Genomic DNA, 23,520 nt, shown 5'->3' with positions numbered 1-23,520 from the left:
AAATCTAATTTGCCTTATAATTTGGAACGCAATGTATATATATATATTTTTTTTAATTACTAATTAATTACAGCAGTTGTGTAGGCTTTTAGCTGTTCTGATGTTCAATGTCTCCCATTGAAGAAGGACTTTGCAGTTATTGGAAATAAAAGAAAATAAAGAAAATGTGCATGTTCATAGATTATGAGGCCCTGTCCACATGTTCAGGGTAATTCTGAACAACTCAAAACAGTAACAATCCCATTTGGGTTATTTATACTTTACCAATTCTCACCTACGAAGGGTTAAGGTGAGAGGACAAATAATCTGTTCCATAATACAGTGTCACAGCAGTTCCCAGACTTTTTTTTGTGTACCCAAACAAATGGTCTTTTTCTCACCTGTCACCAGGTGCAATTCTCCTCTAGACGTGACTAGTTTAACCAATGACAGATTTTTACCTTCTTATATTAACAGGCATGTAACTCCTAAAATAACACAGGGAAGAAAAAGCAAATGTTATAGGAAAGTCAGAAAGAAATGATATGAAAAGATTATTTCATTTGAAAGTAAAAGTGTAACTCGCTCCATTTGAGTCACGTTGTTGTTTCTACGTAGTGGCTGTAAAATGTATAAATGTCTAAGCATGCACTTCCGGACCAGAGTTTCCAGAAAAATTTGAATTATTGTATGAACGGAAAGATAAATGACAGAAGGTGAATATGTACATTTAAAATTAGTCTTTTTATTAATTGAACATCCATTGAACATCCAAATGATGGTTTTAATACTGAAAATACATTAAAATCAAACTAAAATATATGCCTAATTCAATTTGTCTCTTTGCTATGTCTTTGAGCCAATATAGGCTATATTATGGAATTTATTTGGTGAATCCATAGGTTGTGCATCCTTGAATACAACTTGTGTGTGTGTGTGTGTGTGTGTGTGTGTGTGTGTGTGTGTGTGTGTGTGTGTGTGTGTGTGTGTGTGTGTGTGTGTGTGTGTGTGTGTGTGTGTGTGCGTGTGTGCGTGTGTGTGCGTGTGTGTGCGTGTGTATGTATGCGCGACCACATTCTAGGGGACTGTTCATTTGTGCCAGGAAGCCGACGTTATGTTGATGTCTAGTAATCACACACAGCTCTAAAAACTGCAGACGTTTGTGTCCTCGCGGGCTCTGAACAGAGCGGACAATGTTTCTCCTCCTGTTGCTTCGACATCAACTGCTGCCCGCGACACAGACGTGGCCGTTAGCAGTTTAAAACATGGCATGGGCTAGCTGCTGTTATGTTTGGCTGTGCGCAGCTACTGATCCTTGGTCAGCCACAACGTTAGAGTGACTGTAGTGCAGAGCGGATGGGATGTACGGGGCGGATCATTCTGCACATGCGTTAATTGCGTTAAAAAAATTAACGCATTAATTCCAGAAATGAATCACCCTGCATTACCGCGTTAATTTTGACAGCCCTAATTATAACATAATATAATACATATTTAATATGGAAATACAGAACAGAAAAAGAGAAACAGAGACTCAAATAAAATAAAATAAGTTTCTGACTCAGAATTGCAAACCACTGTACTAATACATTGTGTTTAATGCTCATATTTAGTATTCATCACTTCCTCTTTCTTTCTGTGTGTGTGTGTGTGTGTGTGTGTGTGTGTGTTTCTTCTTGCAGGTACAGCAGCTACAGAAGAAAGACTCACAGCTCAAAGCGCTGGAAGCCTTCTACAAGGAGCAGCTGGCACAAATGGAGGAGAGGGTACATTCTCACACACACACACACGCACACGCACACGCACACACGCACACGCACACACACACACACCATATAGTCTTTAATATACCAACATGTCTAAGGGTAAATGTTCTGTCTACTGTCTACAAGTGACAAAAGTGTGTCTGTAAATGTGAGTCAGCAGGGAACACAGCTTTTTTAAGGGGAGCTTGAGCTTCTCCAGAGAGCTCTTACAAGCCCTTTTCTTTCCCCTTTCATGTGTCTGACATTTAGCAGGCAGCAACGGTGTGCTAGCTCCAGTTAACTTAAGTCTCACCATGCGCCACACACAAGGAGAAACCTTTACACAGACTCCCTATGGAGGAAGCACTCATCTAGTTCTAGACGGAGAAGACCTTTATATAGGGCATCATGTGGAAAAATCTTAAGTATTATATTGTGTTTATGATAAGATAAAGATAAGATAAGGATATACTTTATTCATCCCAGCAGGGACATTTAGTTGTTCCAGCAGCCAGCATACAGTACATACAACAGGGTTATTCCCTTCTATTAAAGGTGGAGTCTTTTTTTTGGTCAAAATCAGTGAATATCTCATCACGACCCGCTACCTGGACCTGTGTGTGTTTATGTGTGCTGTAAAAAATATATCCAGTGTTAATACACAGCGCTCTTTCAGCGGGCATGTTGCAAGTTATGGTGGAGCCCCCTTTGTTTGCAAAAAGTTGAGTGTATGTGAGCATGTTAGTAGAGGTTGCTGTTGTTTAGTGTGTGCTATAAGCTGCCATAAGCGGATAGACTTCTTGCTAGCCACTGACTCGAGCAATAAGCTGTTTCTTCCTGTTTGGTTAAATCTAAAGTTTTGACTTTTTGAGCCATGGCGTGTCAAATCCTGTACTCCTCTTTTTTCTTTTTTTCCCTTCCATTCTTTCATCCTTCCTTCCATAGTTCTGCAGCTATCTAGGTTCAGTGACCAGCACACACACACTACACCACGCACACATGCACACACACTACACCACGCACACACACACACACACACACACGCACACACACACACTACTAACACTGACTGACATCGCCATTACACCAAATCTGTATAATAATTTCCATGCAATCAGCCTAAATAAAAATGTTTTACCTGAATGAATAGTCTCTACACACATTTGAAACACACACACACACATACACACAGAGACGCACGCACACACACAGACAGACATGCACGCACGCACAGACACAAACATACACACACAGACACACACAGGTTTGTGTGAGATACCTGGCTTTTTGCGTGTGTCTCATTAGTAACAGGTTGGGTTTGAAGAGGGAGAGGAAGACTGGCAGGATGACATACGGATGGCACGAGCTGTGTTTACTGTTGGGCTTAGTATGTTTGTAGGCGGCTCCTGTGTGTGTGTGTGTGTGTGTGTGTGTGTGTGTGAGAGAGAGTGAGCAAGATACAGAGAGAGAAATGTTTTGCATGCATACTGTATATTCAGCTGTATATGTAAATGCAGGAATAACGTGTGTATCTGGGGGGGATCAGTGTGTTTGCAGACGCCACAGGAGCCACACAATGCCTTGGTTTAAGTCTGTTTGACTGTGAAAAAATTTTCTAAATGCTTGAGATTAAGTTTTTTTCTCAAACTGCTGTGCTCAACAGAACCAAGAGGCAGGTCAAAGTCAACACAAGGCTCTGAATAGACAAAGGCATGTCACCAGACCTCTTTGATGGAATGTGGGTGTCTTTTGAAGTGCAAAGAACACTTTACAATAAGGGTACATTAATGAATGGTTAGTAGGGCTGTAACGATACAAAAACTCACGATTCGATTTATATCAAGATTTTTAACCTACAATTCGATACATACAACGATTTTTGACATTTGAAAAGCATTTTATTTGAATAAAATGTATAATAATATCTAACTTAATGTAACATTTGATAACAGATAACCTGAACTTATTTGAACACAAAGAACAATATAGGCAACATGAATAAATACATAACTAAAGATATATAACATTTCTCTCTTCTCTGTAACACAATCATACTGTTGAAAAATCAAAAATATTGAACTGTGCTGTAAACCAAAAATAACACTTAACAGATACAGCTTCCTTCACCAAACCTTTTATCAAAAACTTAAGCCAAAAAAAAACATGATTATCGGTTTGATACACATATTGTTACAGCCCTAATGGTTAGTTATTGCTTAATAAGGGTTACCTAACCATTAGTTAACTGCTAACTAATGTCTAGTAACCATTTAACTAAGGTATTTATTAACAAGCGTTATTTAATGTTTATAAATATGCTATTAACATTAGTTAATACATGGGTTTATAATGCTTTTATTAACATCTACCGGTATAAAAAACTCAGTAATAACCAGGTGGAGCCAGGTTTGCGGTCTGACCAAAACTTGACCTTTTTCTTCAAACTGCTGCATTAAAAAAACTCCCAGGTTTATGCTGTGTTGCACTTGCTTATTGCAATGCACACACTGCGGGCCCCTATGTAGACCCAGGCAAAGTGTGAACGCTTTCATCTGAGGAAAAAGCTATCTGCTCAATATGCTGCATCCTTTCGCTTTGGAAATCTGCTTGTTAGTTCAGCTTGTTAGCAATATTTCCACTGAGGCTTGCCCCCCACATCTGGAGATGAAGATACCGGTTTCATAATATGTTAACATTACTAAACATTGCAGAGTTGCGCGGCTTACATGCTGGTTGCCTCATTATTTTTGCTTGACCAAAAGAAAATATGCTTGTGTACTAGTACGTTCCTTAACGGTGGTAAACACACATTTTCTTTTAAGTACGTAAGTGTGTACGGAGATGAGACAATGTGTGGCAGAAACATGTGATGATAGTGTTGACGCAAAACTTCCAAAGGTGAATGGGATGAATGGTTTTGGAATTGTCAAATCTAATCAGTTTTATTTGTATAGCCCTATATCACAAATAGACATTTGCCTCAGTGGGCTTCACATTCCATACAGTACCCTGCCCTTAGACCCTTAGCTCGGCTGAGAAAAAACTCCCAGTAAAAACCCTTTATCGGGATTAAAAAAATTAGAAACTTCAGGGAGAGTTGACAGAGTAAGGGATCCCTCTCCCAGGACGGACATGAATTGTCTTATTTTTTCTTCTAACATAAATAACTAGTAATGCTGTATTTTACATGCCTACTTATGTCATCTCAAAAGGCATCTCTTGCAGTCCACAGTCCATTGTCATATATTATTAAATTCATGTTACATATACATTTCTGTCTTTTTTTTAACCAGGCTTACAAGCTAAGGACAGAAAGCCCGGCAAGGCAACGATGAATGAGGAATGAGTGGTGGTTATTGGTCACATTGTTGAGAGGCAGTTTAAGCTTGTTTGCCTTCTTGCACAAAGTTAGATGACAGAATGTAAAACCACTCTCATAACTCTAACGCTAAATATGAAGCTTCATCCAGGATATGGGCGTGTATAGTATACCAACAACATGCATATGACTGGCACACCTTATGAGTGCTGTTTGTCATCCTAGTCAAAGTCAAAGTCTTTTATTGTCAGTTCTGATATATGCAAGACATACATCAGAATCTAAATGGCGTTTATCTCTGGCCCACAGTGCAGTTAGAATGATACAATGAAAAAATATAGAGTTAAATTAGATAAACAAGATACACATAAACAATATTTACATAAGATCAATTCTAAATACTAAGTAGTGCAAAGTAATTTTCTGTGCAATATAAAACAGTATGTATAAGATAGAGTAGAAAGTAAAAAAAACATGCATCTGTGGCTAACAGCTGAGCCGGAGCCTTCAGTCAGCTGAAGCAGACGGGGCGAGCAGACTATTCCCCCGTTACTAGGTCGTATCCTTGGTCGTTCCTATTTACTGGCGTACTACTGGCCGCAGCTTGACATAGTAACCGTTGCTACTGAGTGAGTTCCGACCGTGTAGCGGCTGTTGGCTGTTAAAACAACATGTTGCTTCAATGAATTGCTTTATTTTTTGTAGTAGCCATGTAGCCTAATAAGCGGGATAATGTATAGCGAACGGGTCACTTGCTAGAAATAAAGACCGACAAGCTGAAGCAGCGCGGAGGGCTCTTGTTCAGCTTGACCCGTTCACTATACCCTTTCGCTATACTTTATCCCTTACTTAGCCTAGCCTAGCTTTCCCATTGTACAACTTCTCCTGGGCAGAAATAGACTCATACACTCTGCAAAATGAAGTGCGGTGGTTTGGATTGAGCAACGGACCTCGCCGTTCCTTTTATTTGGTGATTTTTACGGGACATCAGGCCGCCGTGATTAATGTTAAACACACGTCCTTCAACTGCTAACATGGTCGCATGTTTAGAACGTAGGCTATGGAACGTCATATGCCCCCCTGTTCCGCAACAACAAGCTGGAGCATTTAAACAGAGAGGCGGAACTGATTGTGTCGGGAATCTTACTACCTCCCGAGGTAGTAAAATTCCCGGAACAATCTCTCGCACCTTTCTTCCCTCGTTCCGGCAGGGCGGAGGGCCGGCATATTCCCGGCTTTCACTGGCTGTGTAAAAGGGGCTTTAGTCTTTTGAATATCACACAATTTAGTCTTAGTCCTATTCTAGTCATCTAAAATATTTTAGTCTTAGTCTAGTCTCAGTCTACTAAATATAAGCAGATTTTAGTTGACTAAATATACAGCGGACTTTGTCGACTAAAGCCCCTATCTCACTGGGCTGCGACTGTTTGCGACCAGTTGGAGACACAAAATTGCGACAAAATGTGCCAATTTGCGACAATTTTCACTTGCAGTCTCACTGAGTTGGTTCCTCACGACACGTTTGCGAATGTCTTTGCCGGAAGGTCGCATTTATGTCTCACGAACGTCTGGCGAGTGTCGCACGAACGGAATGTCAGTCTCCTTTTTGTCTCAAATCAGTCGCAATTTAGTTTCATATGTCGCCAAACCCTCGCAAAGTTGTCTCACACTTCTCGCACTTTCTGACTCGCGGAGACTAAATTAAGAAGGGTTTGCGACGCGTGCGACACACCTGCGACGACTCTGAGACTATTTTGAGACTGATTTGTCGCACACTTTTTTTGAACATGTTCAAAATCCATGCGACAAGACTGCGCGGCTCTGCGACTCATGCGAGGAAATTGAGACCTCCGCGAACGTTTGGAGACAGTTTAGAGACTTGTTTGCGAATGCAGTCTCCAACTTGTCGCAAACAGTCGCAGCCCAGTGAGATAGGGGCTTTAGTGTTTTTCTTCATTGAATGGTATTAAGGTTTCAATATGCAATACAGACACATATTTAATAGTTGTAATACAAAACATGTATTCTATTTAATTCGTAATAATCTCACATAAAATCAGTGTACCTGACTGGATAGGGAGCAGGGGGGGCTTTAAGAGCCTTTGCCCAGGGGCCCATTATCTCATGATCCGTCTATGAACCAACTGGATTCCACAATATTTTTTTGTGCACAAGTATTATTTATAAAAAATAGAAAATAAAAAAAATAAGTGGGGGGCCCCACACTAGGTCTTGAAACGGGCCCCGAGATCGTTAAGGCCGCCCCTGGGCAGCAGCAGCAGCAGCATGCAGTTACGTGCTGATAAAATTGAGCAACTGCGCTTTCCTTTAAGCAGCACTGCTGCCGCTGTGTGTGTTCGGACTTCTTTTGCATCAAAGCCTTTTTGAAAATAAAAATTAGAGGTTTTAATTGAATGCGTCGGAGTTGATTGTAACTTACTCGGGTGAAAACAGAAACTAATGGAGGGAGGCGGGAGTTTCACAGTTCATTTCCTATATAGTTGCGCAGTCAGTTTGGGGACATGGCTCTGTGTATTCAAGCTCGAGACACAGCCTACTACAAACAGACCGCGGAACTTAGCCGTTCCCCTAGACAACGTTAACGGGCAGGATATCCCTGACTCTCATTTTGTCCATCAAACCGCAGAGTTTTTCTGCACGTCGGCTCTCTCCACCCGCTCACACTGTTGAGGACTCCCATCAATTTTCACCGACACATGGTTGCATTCGGCTTTCCATTTCTATGCGGATGACAGTGTAATTTACTGTTGTGCATCCTCGCTCAGTAAGGCTTTTGTTTATATGCAAAGTGCTTTTGATCAAGTGCAGGCTCAGCTTTGTCAACTGAAGCTTGCTCTCAATGCTGATAAAACCAAACTTTTGGTATTTTCAAATTCCAGAAAGATTGTGTTAAATCAGAAAATGTTAACTTCCCAAGGTAATGAAATTGAGGTTGTAACTACTTACAAATACTTGGGATTTATGATTGATGACCACATCTCGTTTAAAACTCACATACAAAACCTGGTGAAAAAACTGAAACTAAAGTTAGGTTTTTACTTTAGGAATAAGTCATGTTTCTCTCTCGAGGCCAGACGACGATTAGTCGAAGCTACCTTCTTGCCGGTTCTTGATTATGGTGATCTGTTGTACATGAATGCATCAGCTCACTGTCTACATATGTTGGACACTGTATACCATGGAGCCTTGAGGTTCATTACAAATAGCAGAGCCTTAATCCATCACTGTACACTATACTCAAGAGTAAACTGGCCTTCTCTTTTTATGAGACGACTTTGTCACTTGTATGTTTGTATTTACAAGGCGATCTTAGGTAAACTCCCTTGTTATTTGTCATCGTATATGTCCAGAAAATGTGTCCCCCATGCGTTAAGGTCTCAGGACATGGTGCTTATGTCTGTCCCTCAAGCTCGTACAGAGCTGGGTAAAACAGCTTTTAATTTTTTTTCGCCGTTGTCATGGAATAACCTGCAGAAGCAGCTTAAGCTTCAGGACCTAGTAACTCTAAACGAATTTAAGGCTGTTGTTAAGAGTTTGAAGTTGGACTCCATCGGAAATTGTGAATGTTTTTAGTTAAGAATCTTATTTTTATGTTTTACAACTGTATTTAATATCGAACTTGTATTTTGTATTGTGTTTTATGTGTTCTGCTGTCCATCTTGGCCAGGTCTCTCTTGAAAAAGAGATTTTAATCTCAATGAGACTAACCTGGTTAAATAAAGGATAAATAACATGGTTGCATTCGCTGCTTTGCACTGATTGGATTTCTTCCCAACTTGTCCCACAGTTCTGATTGGATCTCTTCTCCATTCGTCCCGCCCTAACAGTTTCGTCTCGTTCCTATTCGTAGACTATATTGTCAGTTATATTCGTCTCAGTCTTCGTCATCATATCTGCCTTTTTATTTAGTTTTTATTTAGTTTTCGTGCGTGAAAAAGGTTTGTTGACGAATATTTTTCGTCATAGTCTACGAAATTAACACTGCAACCCAGTGCATCCCAAACTAGACAAGCTGCCAAGGCTACAGTAAGTTATATTTGTCAACTTGACAATGCAATTGCATTTTCAAATTTAGTTCTACTTTCTTTCCTTCTTTTCAAGATTATTCTCATTAAGATAACATTGTGACAAACAACCCCATAGTGTGTGACAACCGACCCCTTGATGGGGTTGATTGTCACAATGTGTAAGGGTGTCTTCGATGATTAATTTCTTCTTTATTACAATAAGATAGAAAAAGTGAGGGGTACACATTTCAAGCCAACACTTTAAGCTTCAATGTAATGTAGGAATGACTATCGAAAGATGTTTAGGTGATGAGCAATTCTCAGTAGAGTAAAAAGTGTGCCTACTTACCCCGTTCTCCCCTACATCTGACTCTGCTATTTTACCTTATACATGCTATACATGTACACATAGAGGGACCACTAGTAACCATGAGTTTGCTGGTTGGATCCCCGGCACCGGACAGGAGGTGTTAGTAGTGAAACAAGTGCTGGCTGGTATTACATGTACTGTGTGCCCACCATCTCTACCATTGTGTCCTTGAGCAAGACACTTAACCCCAAACTGCTCCAGGTGCTGTACTACGGCTGACCCTGCGCTCTGACCCCCTCCGCAGTGGAACACTTGAGAGGGGGATATGCTAAAAGACCAATTTAAATGTGTGCTCTGTGTACAATTGACTAAATTGACTTAATGTGAAGCCCAAAGGTAGCTCTCTCCCTCTCCCCTCCATTCTCTGGCCTATTTCCCTTTGTATTCTCTGTTGCTTCTCTTTCTTTATCCCTCTCTTGCCTCTATTCCAGCTTTCTTCATTTCTCTTGTCCCTCTCTCCCTCTCTTCCCAGCTGGTAGGGTTTGCTGGGTCAATATTTGGCAGGCTTGTGGAAGGCCTAAGGAGGCTCAGCAGAGGAAAGGCTGCAGTTGTTGTGGATTAGCATCTTGTTTTATCAGAATACCACTGTCTGCCTGCCTTGGGCTTTGGTGAGCAGCTCCATGCTGCAAAGTCACAAATCACAGCTTCTTAGAAATGTATCAGTAACACAACTCATCACCGTTGAACTTTAGTTTAGCTGGAAGAAACTTGAATGGCAAAAAAGCTTCCTTCGGTTGTAGATACAACCAATCCTTAATAATGGTTAGTTAATGCTTAATAAGGCTTACCTAACCATTAGTTAACTGTTAACTAATATGTCTAGTAACCATTTAACTAAGGTATTTATTAACAAGCATTATTTAATGTTTATAAATATGCTATTAACATTAGTTAATAAATGGGTTTATAATGCTTTTATTAACATCTACCGGTATAAAAAACTCATACGACTTTTAATAATGTGATAAAGCAGTCAATGAATAGTTTACAAGTTTCTTTTAAGGGCTTATAAAAGTCGTATAAGTTCACAGAGGTTTCATGTTGTAAGATTGCTTGTGAAATTGGGATTGTTGTTTCCCGCTTAATAAAGTTAATGTTTCAAAAAATAAAAAAAATAAAAGGCCACGCACAAAATAGACGGACACAAGAGAAAAAAAAGCTTCAACCTTCTGTACAGTAAACCAATGGAATATTTGTTTAGGGGAGAATGGCTATTCCATTTCATATAGACGACAAAAGCATGAGATTGCTTAAAGGTGAAGTAAGCGGTTTATTTATGTTAATATAAGTGTAAAATCGCTCTACTGTATATTCATACAGTGATCACTTACATAATGTGCGCGTTTCATAAAGCCGATCTCTCAGTCAGCTGCTTTGCATGTAATCGGCAAGTAAACTTATTGCAGTATCCCAACATTTTTATCCAATAAGAAGAGAGAACGCTACAAACAGACACTTGTCTCACTCATATATAGTATATACTGTCCATGGTCTCACTGCCGGTGCACGCCAGAGCAACAGATGTGTGAATGTTTATGCGCCTACAATGGCGGAGCAGGTAAAAATCCTTCCCAATGTCTGTTTTGATGGTTTTTATCATGTTTTATCACACTTATGGATCTGAGATGAAGCTAGATAACTTGCTGCTTGAAGACCGCAGTGCATTAACCCCTTAACATTCCGTCCATTTTTGCCTGAAACGCCTAAAAATAGCATAACAAAACTTAAGTGTGAGCTATTTTTAAACCATTTGGAGCACACACATAGGGATGGTCTCTTTTAAAAGGTAACACTCTGGATATGTTGCCTGGTCAGTCAAAATAACTGTAAATGAAACTGGTATTGAGTAATGACAGTGGGAAACACCCTAAATTACTACAAAAATGTATGTTCGCCTGAATATTTGTTTGAAAACTGTCCTGCTGTTTGCTGCAGGAGGCCCTGGTGAACTGGAAAACCCAATATGCTAACAGCCAGAAGCCTTATCTAATCAGAGTTCAAATTAGATAAAATAGCCTCAAAAAATGAACGTTTTATACACGTTTTTCCAAAGGAATGTCTAGGCATTTCTGAAAAAAGACCGTTTTGCCAATATTCTAAGTCATTACTCCAACAGGTATTTTGCTTTGAGCTATTTTCCATTATTTTCTCCGTTTCTGGCTGGTTACGTTGGTCCAGCATGCATGACTTCCGTATTATTGAGAAAATGATATCTCATTGGCTATTTGAAATGCCAGTCATCCACTAGATAAGTCCCGATTGGCTCAGTCCGTACCCGGAAAAATTTAGGCGGGCTTTTCCTGTAAACACTGACTGTCATTGGCTATAGAAAGCTGGGGACCAGCCTAGGAAGCTCCGATTGGCTCAAGTAAGGTGTCAATCAAACAAGAAGGAAGTGGGGGTAAACAGACGATCCTCCGGCCGCGCATTATAACATGAAAAAACTAAGTTATGACGGAGAATATGCGCATTATTGTACACACTATCCGGCTTGTTACGAAGGCGAGACAGCAGTCTGTGTGGATTTATGGATGTTATCACGTTTTTTAGACAAACAACTTTACTTGGTCAGTTTGTGTGAACTTTTGCCAGGGTTTCTGCTGGAATATTATCGCTCTGTGGACTACTGTATGGCTTTATCGGTGAGTTTCGGCTGTTTTGTTATTTATAGTTTTTATTACAAAGGCATATATTGTATCTGCAGTTGTGGTTGTATCTTTACATGGTTTATTTCAATCAAATAATAAGACTTTAAGCTTTCCAAATATGTGTCAAATGTGAAAGGTGTTTACCGAAATTAATTTGCAAAAAGGTTTTGATGAGGTCCAAACGTCAAAACGGCCCGGTACCGGGCCGTGGAATGTTAACAGGTTAATGTGGTGACGTAGGGACGAGCGAGGGGACTGCTAACTGCAGTAACTGACAGGAAGTTAGCTAAAAGAACCATTCCGCTTACAGCACCTTTAATAATCTGTGTTGGATTTAGGGGTTGGGATGTTGTATGTATGTTCACATCACAGAATAAAGTCTCTATACTATTAAACATCTGAATTAAATGTCAGTTTTCTTTGGAGTTAAAGGAATAGTTTGACATATTAGGAAATCATTTTTATTTATTTCTGGCCAAGAGTCGCATCAGAACAATGAGTATTTCATTTCATTTCATTTCAAAAATGTTATTTAAGGATAAGCCCCTTGAGATGTATCATCTCGTTTTCGAGGGGGTCCTCAAAAAAAGAAAAAAACATACAATACAAATACAATACACAAAACAAACTATTCAAAACAAACACACACAGTACATACACAGGCTCTCACAATTCACGCGTTCACATCTCACATCTGGAAAAACACTGGAAATACCCTGGAAATATTATAGAACCCGACAGGGAGTTTATCTGCAAGATTACAATGAGATCACACACTCGTAAAAATTAATATAGCGATCATTAAATCAATAGACCCAACAACAAAAGAAATATCACCGTCATTTCGCACTGAGGCCAATAATGACAGGTGTCCACCCGTTTTTAAGGGAAAATTGTCAATTAGCGCAACAAACACTCAGAAGGACTTCATAGGCGATTCTTCACTGTTTAATTCACCTGTTGATTCCAGATCGCTGATGAAGTCCTCTGCCTCACCGGGAGATAGGAATCTCCTTCTTGATCCCTTATAATCCACAGACAGCGTAGCAGGAAAAAGCAATGCATATTTTAGACCTGCGGCTTGTAGCTTCTTTTCACAGTGGCAAACAATTTGCGCTTCTGCTGAACAGCCGCGCTGAAGTCTGGATACATGAAGATTCTTCTCCCGTTGTAGACAAGGTTTTCCCCTAGATTCCGTGCACAATTCACCACCTTTAATTTCTGTTGATAATCTCCGAACTTCACACTTATGGGCCTTGCTCGTGAGGCATTTGGTGCGGAGATGCGATGTGCGCCGTCAATATGGAAAGGCGAAATCCCCTGTAGGCCCAGGATCGAGGGCAGTAGTTTTTGGACAAATGCAACAGTGTTATCCATTTCTGCACCTTCCACCATGCCGTAAATCAGTAGATTGGGTTGTCGACTTTTATTCTCGAGATAGTCCACCTTAGATTCCAGCGTAACGACTGTCTTTTGCAGCACTGTGATTTTCTTGTCTGCGTCTGCAACATTATCCTCGGCGGCACTGACTCTGGATTGAACTTCCACAATTTGTTCATTCAGGTTTGCCATCGAGGTTTGTAGTTGAGTCATCTGCTTATCTAAGTTTGTGAGTTAGGACAAAATTTCATTCTTACTTCCAGTCACTGCCTCCCATAAAGTTTGTAGGATGACATTCTCTCCCATTGTTGCAGTAGCCTGGAGAGCGCAGGAACAGCGGGGTGGTGGCACTCGGCAATCAGTGCAGTGCAATCTGCGTGGATATTTTTCTATCGCCTTAATTTAGGCTAAGATCATCAGAAATGTTGTTTTTACCTCAATAAAAGGCTTCCATAAAAGTTTAAGAAGATGTCCCGTTAATTACAGATCATAATTAGGCTGCATTATAGGCTTGAAACAGTTAGAAGCAGACTGACTCCGCTCTCACTTATGCATGCACGTCTGCCTCAGACGCCAGCATCATGCTACACATAACATAGTATGCTCTTATGTCTATGTGTCCATTAACTGTTGAAGCTACTGACAGCTGCCAATTAGCTTAGCTTAGCATCAAGAGTAAGGGGAAAACAGCTATTTCCAAATAGCCAAACTCCTCGTTAAAATTGTCCTGTTAATCATATATTTAAAACAAATTCATCTCTATGTCCCTACAACACTTAGCCCCACTTTTGTTTGTCACTTTATTTTAAATAGATCAGACTCAGAATGTTCATTTCAAAATGAGCACATCTGTTATATCTCACACTATATAACAGACTGGCTACACAACTAAACAAAATACATTGATGGTATGAAGTTGCTGCTCAACATCTGTTGGTGATGATGGCGTGAAAATACCAACTTTTGTAAAAAAAAAATTATAAAAAAAGCCTGAATCCTTCCAAAAGTATTTTATGTTATTAACTCACTGACTACTTGCTTGGAATAATAAAAAACTGTTCAACTAATGCTTTCTGTTTTCTGTCCCCTGCATGTCTTTAGAAATTGGAAGGATACCAACAGAGCAAGGAGCAATTCCACCACGCTGCCTCCAAGACAGAAGAGAACGTGAGGTGAGACACTTTTTTAATTTCATTTCAAAAATGTTATTTAAGGATAAGCCCCTTGAGATGTATCATCTCATTTTCGAGGGGGTCCTCAAAAAAAATAAAAAAGCATACAATACAAATACAATACACAAAACAAACTATTCAAAACAAACACACACAGTACATACACAGGCTCTCACAATTCTCCAAAAATAGCAACAATAAAAATAAATAAATAAACAATAACAAAAACAAATAAATAAATATGTGCATTCAAAAATAAGAGCAAGGTGATTTAAGATAAATAAGCAAAGAAATCTTGAAGCGTTGTAAAGAAGTGATTGATCTAAGTGAAAAAGGCAAATTATTCCAGTTCGAAGGTGCTTTAAACTTAAATGCTCGTCTCCCAACTTCTTTAAAAATTCTAGGGACAACAAAAAAAGGTTGTTGAATGTGTCTGAGTGAATATGATGAAGTAAATGGAACTAGAGATAAGACTTGAGATAAACAGGATAATCAAAATTAATGCATTTAAAGACAAAAAGCAACCAATGAAAATGTCTCCTGGATCCTTGTGGAACACCCTTTTCAACAACCAAATAATCTGATACATTGTTATGAAAAGAAACACACTGACGACGATTATGAAGATATGCGTTGAACCAGAATAATGCCTGTTGGCTAAGACCAATACCATACAGCTTATCAAGCAAAAAATAATGGTTAACCAAATCAAAAGCCTTAGTTAAAGCGGCTACGAGTAACATTTAAATATCTTTTAAACAGCCTCATGTTTCCTCTGATAATCATAAATTACCTTTAACAGCAAACGAGACCATCAGTGCAAAGAAAGACGTTTTTAAATAGTTTTTATTACTGCTTTTGGTCTGGTCGCACACCCAGTCCGATTTTCGGTTCGCTCGTGCAAGCTCTATGGTCACATATCCGTATTGGTCGCAGATTTCAGTGTGGCGCAGCAACGTGAATTGAGAAGCCTATCCCTCCAGGTGAGGGAAGGGGAGCGGGAGCCTTGTTTGATACAGTTATTTGTCGTCATAATGACTGATAACGGGGCTGAACCATCAAAGAAAAAAAAGAAAATGCAATGAAGAAAAGCTAAAAGGGAGAGTGATATAGGCTACGGGGGGACGAGGCGTTGCCAAGCAACGTGTATACAATTTCACGAGAGTGAAACTACCATGATAGCACTACTACCAGAAGCTTTCCACATCAGTATAACAACCATCTGCCACCTTCCATGGAAAGCAAAAATATGACATTTTCAAATTTGCTTTGAAAATAATAAATAGATCAAATATACAGAATAATTTGCATAACACCTGTTGAATCCCTTCACAAAGACACCTCAGAACTTGATGAAATATCACCATATCTATGAATTGAAAATCCACTTATGCAGAAACACTGATATTAAGGAATTTTCCAGACAAAAGTAGTAAAATAACAAGAAAAAAATCCAATGTAAAAAAACAAACAACAATCAGTATATATGATATGCAACAGTGTTTACCGCAGGATTTTTTTCCAGCAGCGGTGGCATGGTCCCTGAACGTCCTAGGGGGGTCCCTTTACATTTGAATGCATTGATCTAGTGCACTTTGAGAGGAGAATATGCACTAATTACTATTCAGATAGATGGGATTATTGGTGTTGCAACTTTGCCTTTTTTTGTCTTTACTTACAGATTTTGACATTTTTGTATAGAAATGAATATTACACAAAATGCCACAACGCAGAAAATGATTTGCACAATGTATTTACAGTTCTTGCTTAATGCTTAAACCAGACCTGCAAACTCATAAGAGGTGAAAAAGGTGATAAACACCCGACCCCTCTAGAGACGACTCTGCAAATCAGGGGGGGTTTTCCTTTATTTGATTTTTTGGGGACATGGAACTAGACAGGGACATTGGGTGCTATAAATGGGAAGAGGTTCAGTAATGTCCAACACAGAAGTAGGCCTACTGGTTATTATGAGCAATTGATAAGCAGGACCTAAGACTTTAATTTAAAATAATGTGATAAAAATATACAAAGGCCTATAGATACAAATAAAACAAAACTATTCATGAATTTCAAGGGTGTAGGTTGTGATTAAACCTTGGTTTGGGACACATTTTAATGTGGGGCTCTGGGGGTGTTCCCCCATAAATTTTTGAGCATTCAACACTTAATTTCCTGCATTCTGGTGAATTTGTATGCACCAAATATATGTAAAGTAGGCTAATTGACAACATTTAGGTTCCTGGTGACAAAAATAGAATACAATACAATGCAGTAATATCATGCATTCTGTATTGCTTTTAAATATTTATTCTCCTGTATTGTTCAAATATTTGATTTAAACTGTAAGAAAAAAAGGTAATTATTCGTCTCTATCATTGAGAATGTAGTGGCTGGTGGTATTTTACTTGCCTGCAATCTTCTAATATTTAAAAATAATAAAGTGCAAAATAAGGGTATAATCCTCCTTCTGCTTCCTTAAAACTAGTGGTAGTGACTAAGTGTGCAGTGGAGAGAGAAATATAGGCCCTATACCGACAGATAGAGGGAGGAAGAGATAGCTTTATTTTATAATTTAGCTTTTTGATTTTTGAGAGTGATCATCGCTGACTTTAGACTGACTCGCGCTGTCTGCTCCGTGAGGCTCGAGCCCATCAGCTGAGCCAACAGCTGTCCGACACCGAGATGAAAAACGAAACTGAAACTTAACTATCCTGTCCTGCCTGGACTGGTGGAGGAGCCAAATATAAATGAATAGGCCTACATATTGTACTAAACTGTAACACAAGTAATGAGTTGTGGAATTTGCACCAGTAGCCTACAGTAGTCCACATTCTTCGCTCAGCCACTAACTGTTTCGTTAGTGAATGTTCCGCGATCTGTTTGTATGTCTCGAGCCCAGATACACAGAGCCCTGACGGAAAACTGACAGCGCGACTAAAGGGACTCTACAGTGAGCCGCTCCCCTCCGTTAGTTTCTGTTTTCCGCCGAGTAAGTTACATTCACCTCCGACGGTGAATGCACTCCCGCCTGAATGCCTTAACTCCCAACCCTGCGCGCTACCTTAAAGGCTCGGTTCGGGGCAAAACAAACACATTTAGGAGGCCGGTGACAAGAAGCTGTGTTGCGCTTTCAAAATAAAAGCATTTTCAAAATCAAATATTTTTCTCCTTGCGGTATAATTTTTGGGGGGGACAAATGCGCCTGTCTCCAATATTGGAGGGGACACGTCCCCCCCGTCCCCCCCGGTTCTTACGCCCTTGCACTGCTGCATCAACTCATTGCAATCAGGTGCGTGTGGCAGTGACTGGCATTAGTTGATGCAGTGTCAAAACCAGTGGCGGCTCCTGACAATAATCTCAGGGGGGGCAATTGTTGCCATGATGGGAAATATGACCCAAAATTAACCTAAATCAGATAGCATATGACAATGTCATATTGCATTTAACTGTTTGTTTTTCCTGTTCATCTGGCATAACCACTCTGGCAACATTAGACAAGCATTGCACTGTACAGTATTTTTGGAAATTAAGTTAGTTAATTTCTTGAATAAAATTATTTTAGCTCTAAAATGATTTAATTATCCGGCTGTGGCCATCACAGATAACTTGTCATCTACCAGTGTGCTCCTCAGATAGGCTTCCTTTAAAAGTTAGGAGACAAAAATGGATGCTGGCATAGCATGTGCAACATTAACAGTGCTAATCATCACATTGGTTTGGGTTACTACTGTCTACAGCACTTGGTAGGCGGGTTTATGTCGGACGGTGAAAGCAGCTGTCAGCTAAACGACGATCAACAGCTGATCGCCGTTCAATAGCCGATCAGCTGTTGAACGGCGCTGGCTCGTATATGCAGATTGATGTTTAATGTTTGTTTTACCTTTTCTGAGAGATGATGCATAGGGGTGACACCCAAAGTTATCCATGCGGTCTCTGTGCTGCCATCAGGATGGATAAAAAGCCAGTATACAGTCCATATCATCATGCAGCGGCAGCAGGACAGAGCGTTAGCGCATTAGCATCCTGCTAGCCTCGTTAGCCGTTCAAACGAGCCCCGTGAAAATCCGCGTTTATACGATCCCCCAATCCATCTTGGTAGATACTTGCTTGATGGTTACATTTTGTCTGGGAAAGACCTAGTCCGAGTCCGATCAAGTAAGTAGCTTGCCAGCCTAGCCTGAGTTGATATAAAGTTGTGTTGGTCTTGAATATGACCGCTCTGGGCTGCATACTGGACATGTGACTGTATTAGTCACTGTAATTGGTTTATTGTTTACTGTACGTATGACGACAACACGTTAGGGCGCGCACCCCCGGAACCCATAGAGATTGCATTGCGAGGCTTGCAGTTTGAAAAAAAAAAGTTTTACATTGATGTCTATGAGAGCGCTGGGGGCGATTTTCAACCAGCCCGACATCGCCCCAGAGTGACGGTACAGAGCACAGACGCTGATTGTACAATGATATTCAGACTTAGATGCAGGTAAAAACTGTATTGAAATCATAAATTATGATTATTAATACAAAAAAAAAACAAAAAAACATCATTATTATTCATTATTATATTTTTGTTTTTTGCTGATATGGCTCAAGGAGGGCGGCGCCCTATCGCCCTCTATGGGCGAGCCGCCACTGGTCAAAACCACTCTCACGGAGCCGGAAAGAGTCCTCACACTTTCAACACACGGACATGCACTATATTGCTCCCTTCTCAGTTCACACTCACGTGCCTGGCACGCGCTAGAAAACAGCTTTGCGACAGCGGGCGTCGTGAAAATACTACCGCTTTTGTCCAAAGGGGACGCCAACGTGCCATGTTACTCGTAGTGGCTTTAAGTCAATAAATATTGCACCCATCAAATGACCTATATCTAAAGTAGAAAATACATCATTTTAAAATTTGACAAGTAGTGGAAAAATTAGAACGAAATCCAGACTGAAAAGTTGATAAAATATTAAACCTATTGATGAAAATAAGCTTCTCAAAATGTTTAGCTGTAGTACAAATAATAGAGATTGGTCTATAGTTGTTAGGCTCCAACGGATCTCCTCCTTTATACAGCGGCGTCATTTTTCCACATTTCCATACAGAAGGGAATTCGCAAGTAGAAAGGGACAAATTAAATAAGAAAATAAGACACGCTCACACACACGCAAAAACTCATTTGCAGTTCCACAAGTGAGAAGATATTGTTCCCTAGAGCATAGGATACACACAAACAGACACACACACACAAACACTAATATACACACACACATGGCCACGCACACAGCGGGGCTAACAAGATAAATAGTGATCTATTCTTTTCCTGGTTTTGTAACTAACACATACAACCTCTAGAGCACACCTGGCTAATGTGATATGTGTTTTAATTGGCTTCTTTAATTTGACCAAATTCAACAATACCTTATTTGGCCAAACCACACTTCTCACTGTGGACTTGTAATGAGCCATAGCCAGGGGGACATGGAGCTAATCACTGCCACTACTGAAACAACCCACTGAAATTCACATCCACGTACCAGGCCTTGACTTGCTGCTTGTTACACAGTAACATGGCAGTTCCTATCGTAAGAGTCACCAATCACCTAACTGAAAGACCTATTTATTTCTGAAAAACACTCAACACAACATCAACACTTGATTATCTACGTAAGGACATCAGGCGTCAAAGGTTCAGTAAGCGGAATGGTCAGTTTAGCTAACTTCCTGTCAGTGACTGCAGTTAGCAGTCCCCTCCCTCGTCCCCACGTCACCACATTAATGCACTGCGGTCTTCAAGCAGCGAGTTATTTTGCATCATCTCAGATCCACCAGTGTGATAAAACGTGATAAAAAACATCAAAACAGACATCGGGAAGGATTTTTACCTGCTGCGCCATAGTAGGCGCATACACATTCACCCATCTGTCGCTCTGCACGTGCACCGTCAGTGAGATGGGTGCCGGTTTGTAGCGTTCTCTCTTCTGATTGGTTATCAGTAGTGGGATCCCCGAAAAGTTTATTTGCCGATTACATGCAGAGCGAGTGACTGAGAGATCGGCTTTATGAAACGTGCACACTATATAAGTGATCACTGTACGAATAAAGATCGATTTAACACTTATGTCAACAGAAATAAATGGATTACTTCACCTTTAACTTGTGATCAGCTCCGGTGGCGTAGTGGATAGAGCGCGTACCATATTGGCTCCGGCCTTCGTTGCAGTGGTCACGGGTTCAAATTCGACCCGTGGACCTTTTCTGCAGGTCATCCCCCCTCTCTCTGGGCCTCTCTGAATAGTCCAATCTCCTAACCTATAAGCCTCCTTTCCTATACCTTAACCCCTAAACGTCATCGGGGTTAAGGAGAGATGAAAGGTGCTTACTATCGAACATAGGAAAAGACAGCACATGTTTCAAATTAATTCGACTCCACTTTTCCTAACCGACGTCATTGCGCGACGGCGAGTATTGCTGATGTGAGTCACTTGCGTGAAACTACACTAGCCTATTCTCCGAAAATTGACTACAACAAGCGCTCGTTTGATCCATGCGTTCTTTTCATATTGATTTTAATCAGGTTGTCGCCAACAGAGTGAGCATCACTCCCATATATCCCAATTCACATGTGGAATAAAAAGAGGCTACACTTATGTTGATGTTGAAATGCCCCCAGTAACTTCATTAAATGTGAAGTTGATATTTTATTTTCTTATGGTGTAAAATTTACACCATAAGAAATAATATAATAGTTATTTCGTAGCACATAATTTACACTGTAAATTATGTGCTATGAAATAACTATTATGATGTTGGTCTTTTATGAGTTCTTCATTATCTTTATGGGGGAGGGGGGGGGTATTTTGTTTTAGCCGAGTTAAATCTTCCTCTTTTCTGTTTTACCTCTCGTTCGTATTTGTGTAGAGTCGGTAAACTCCGGCGGTGGCCTGTTGCTTTAAATCTTGCCGCCGTAAAGGATTATGGGATACCACTATCTACTTTCCTTTCGCATAGGTTGGTCCGGAGTAACCTATGCTAAAGGAGGGTTAAAGTATGAATCGAGGCTCCTTTCCTATGCCTTTCCTAAGCATTTTGAGAATTCGAATCACCTATCCGCTGAGTACTTCCCGGTCATCTCGATAGGAAAGGAAATTTCCTATGCAAAAAAGACTATTCGGAGAGGCCCTCTGTCTCCCCATTTCAACTCTGTACAATTCAATAAAGCTTGAAAATGCAAAAAAAAAAATATTAAAAAAAGTAAATTTCCCAGGGTACGTTTTATTTATATAGCCTAGTCACACAAATAACACTGTGCCTCTGGGGGCTTAACCAATTCTACAGCATATGGCTCCCTCTATGGAACAGAAGGCTGGTCTTCTTTTACTCTTTGTTTTCTTCCACAAGTTTCCCCGCATACAATTCTAAGCATTTAGGGAGCCGCTTCCTTAAAGAGCTATTTTACCGGTGGAAATATGAAGGTACCTATGTAGGGAAAAACCAATGTGTTTATAAATGTGCAAAAAAATTTAAAATCGGTTCACCCTAGCCTGAGAAACGGCAAAAAGAGTGTTTTTATGGTCTCTCTGACTGTCTCTAGCTCAAAAGTCAGAAATCCTCCAGCTACCACAATGCACTGCGCCAGCAGCACTCCAAGACCCCGCCCACATTTTCATAGTCTCGTCTCGTCTGACCTCTGACTCCGATGAGTGTTTGTAACACTACTTACCATTACAGTTATTGGCGATACCTCGACACACTATGTAGATTCCACAATGAATATTTTTTTTAAAATAAGAATGTATAGTTTCCGGTTTCACTGTAAAACGGAGGGAAGGAAACGTGCACTAGTCTAACTTTTCTTCAGTTTACAAGATAGTGAGCTGTTTTCAACAATGCCTGCGGCTAAACAAAACTAGCCTAGCCTTCAAACCAAACCGGAGGACTCTGAAACAAAATATTCTGGCCTGGACGTGAAGAGGACAATCTGGACTGGAGTGATGTATCTTCGCTGTGGACAGGTTGTGTGGACCGGGCCTGCAAAAAGCACTCGCGTAGGCTACAGGTAAGACTTTCAACGTATTTGACTATATTTCTGTTCACACAGTATGCAATTATAGCTGCTGTCAGGGGGGGCCTTGCTAAACTGTTTCAGAAACAAACTAATGCAGCAACCATTTGTGTGTTTGTAATCCAACTAAAGAAAAAACTTTTCATCAGACTATAATTTTTAGTGAGTGCTCACAGCTAACGTTTCACTTATAGAAGCCTAACTGTTGTATTGTATGGTGACATTTCAGAATCCGATGTCTACACCCTCCATGTCAGCTGTGATAGTGGGGTAAAAAGTTGATCAATGGCTGGTTCCCACTCAACTGCAACCAAGGCAGCTGCAGTGACGCTTCTGAGAGGAAATCTGTCACCTACATCAAATTCAGGAGCATCCCATCTAAGGCTAATACTCTGTCCTCCTCACACCTCAACCTGTGCCCTATCAGCCACCAGTCACTCATTTCAGGCTAAATTGTAAATATTTTTTGTTTATACATCTTTTGTATCTTATATTTATCATGTTCGTATATTGGACATTTTACTTTTAAGAATTGTTTCATTGTGTGTTACCTGGTTTCTATAGCATTGAGCATGATGCCACAATATTTCCCTTTGTAAACAATAAAATATCTTATGTTGTTGTTATTGCCTTACCTTGGACTCCTGTCTACACCCATGTTCACAGATTACTGTATGTCATATTGTTTTTAAAATACAATTTATGAGGTAAATGTTATAAATTCACAAGGATGCAAGGTAGATTCATCATACTGAAGCACAGAAAAAACAGATACACAGAAAAATAACTAAGCTATCAGTTTTCCTACCAAAGCTAGCCAGAATA

General features: G+C 40.1%; 1 protein-coding gene across 1 annotated transcript in view; it reads left to right on the top strand.

The window, feature by feature from the left end:
- LOC307253782 (MICOS complex subunit mic25a-like) overlaps window positions 1–23,520 on the top strand; it is a 114,757-nt gene that overhangs the window by 52,707 nt on the left and 38,530 nt on the right. Inside the window, exons 5-6 of the mRNA XM_080031951.1 lie at window positions 1,662–1,745; window positions 14,571–14,641. Of these exons, the coding sequence (XP_079888077.1) occupies window positions 1,662–1,745; window positions 14,571–14,641 (155 nt within the window). The remainder of the gene's footprint in view (window positions 1–1,661; window positions 1,746–14,570; window positions 14,642–23,520) is intronic.

Source organism: Ammodytes marinus, assembly GCF_949987685.1.
Source record: "Ammodytes marinus genome assembly, chromosome: 7".
In the NCBI taxonomy this organism is placed as follows: domain Eukaryota; kingdom Metazoa; phylum Chordata; class Actinopteri; order Uranoscopiformes; family Ammodytidae; genus Ammodytes; species Ammodytes marinus.
Note: the sequence above shows the minus strand (reverse complement) of the source record. Positions and strands in the feature narration are given on the sequence as shown.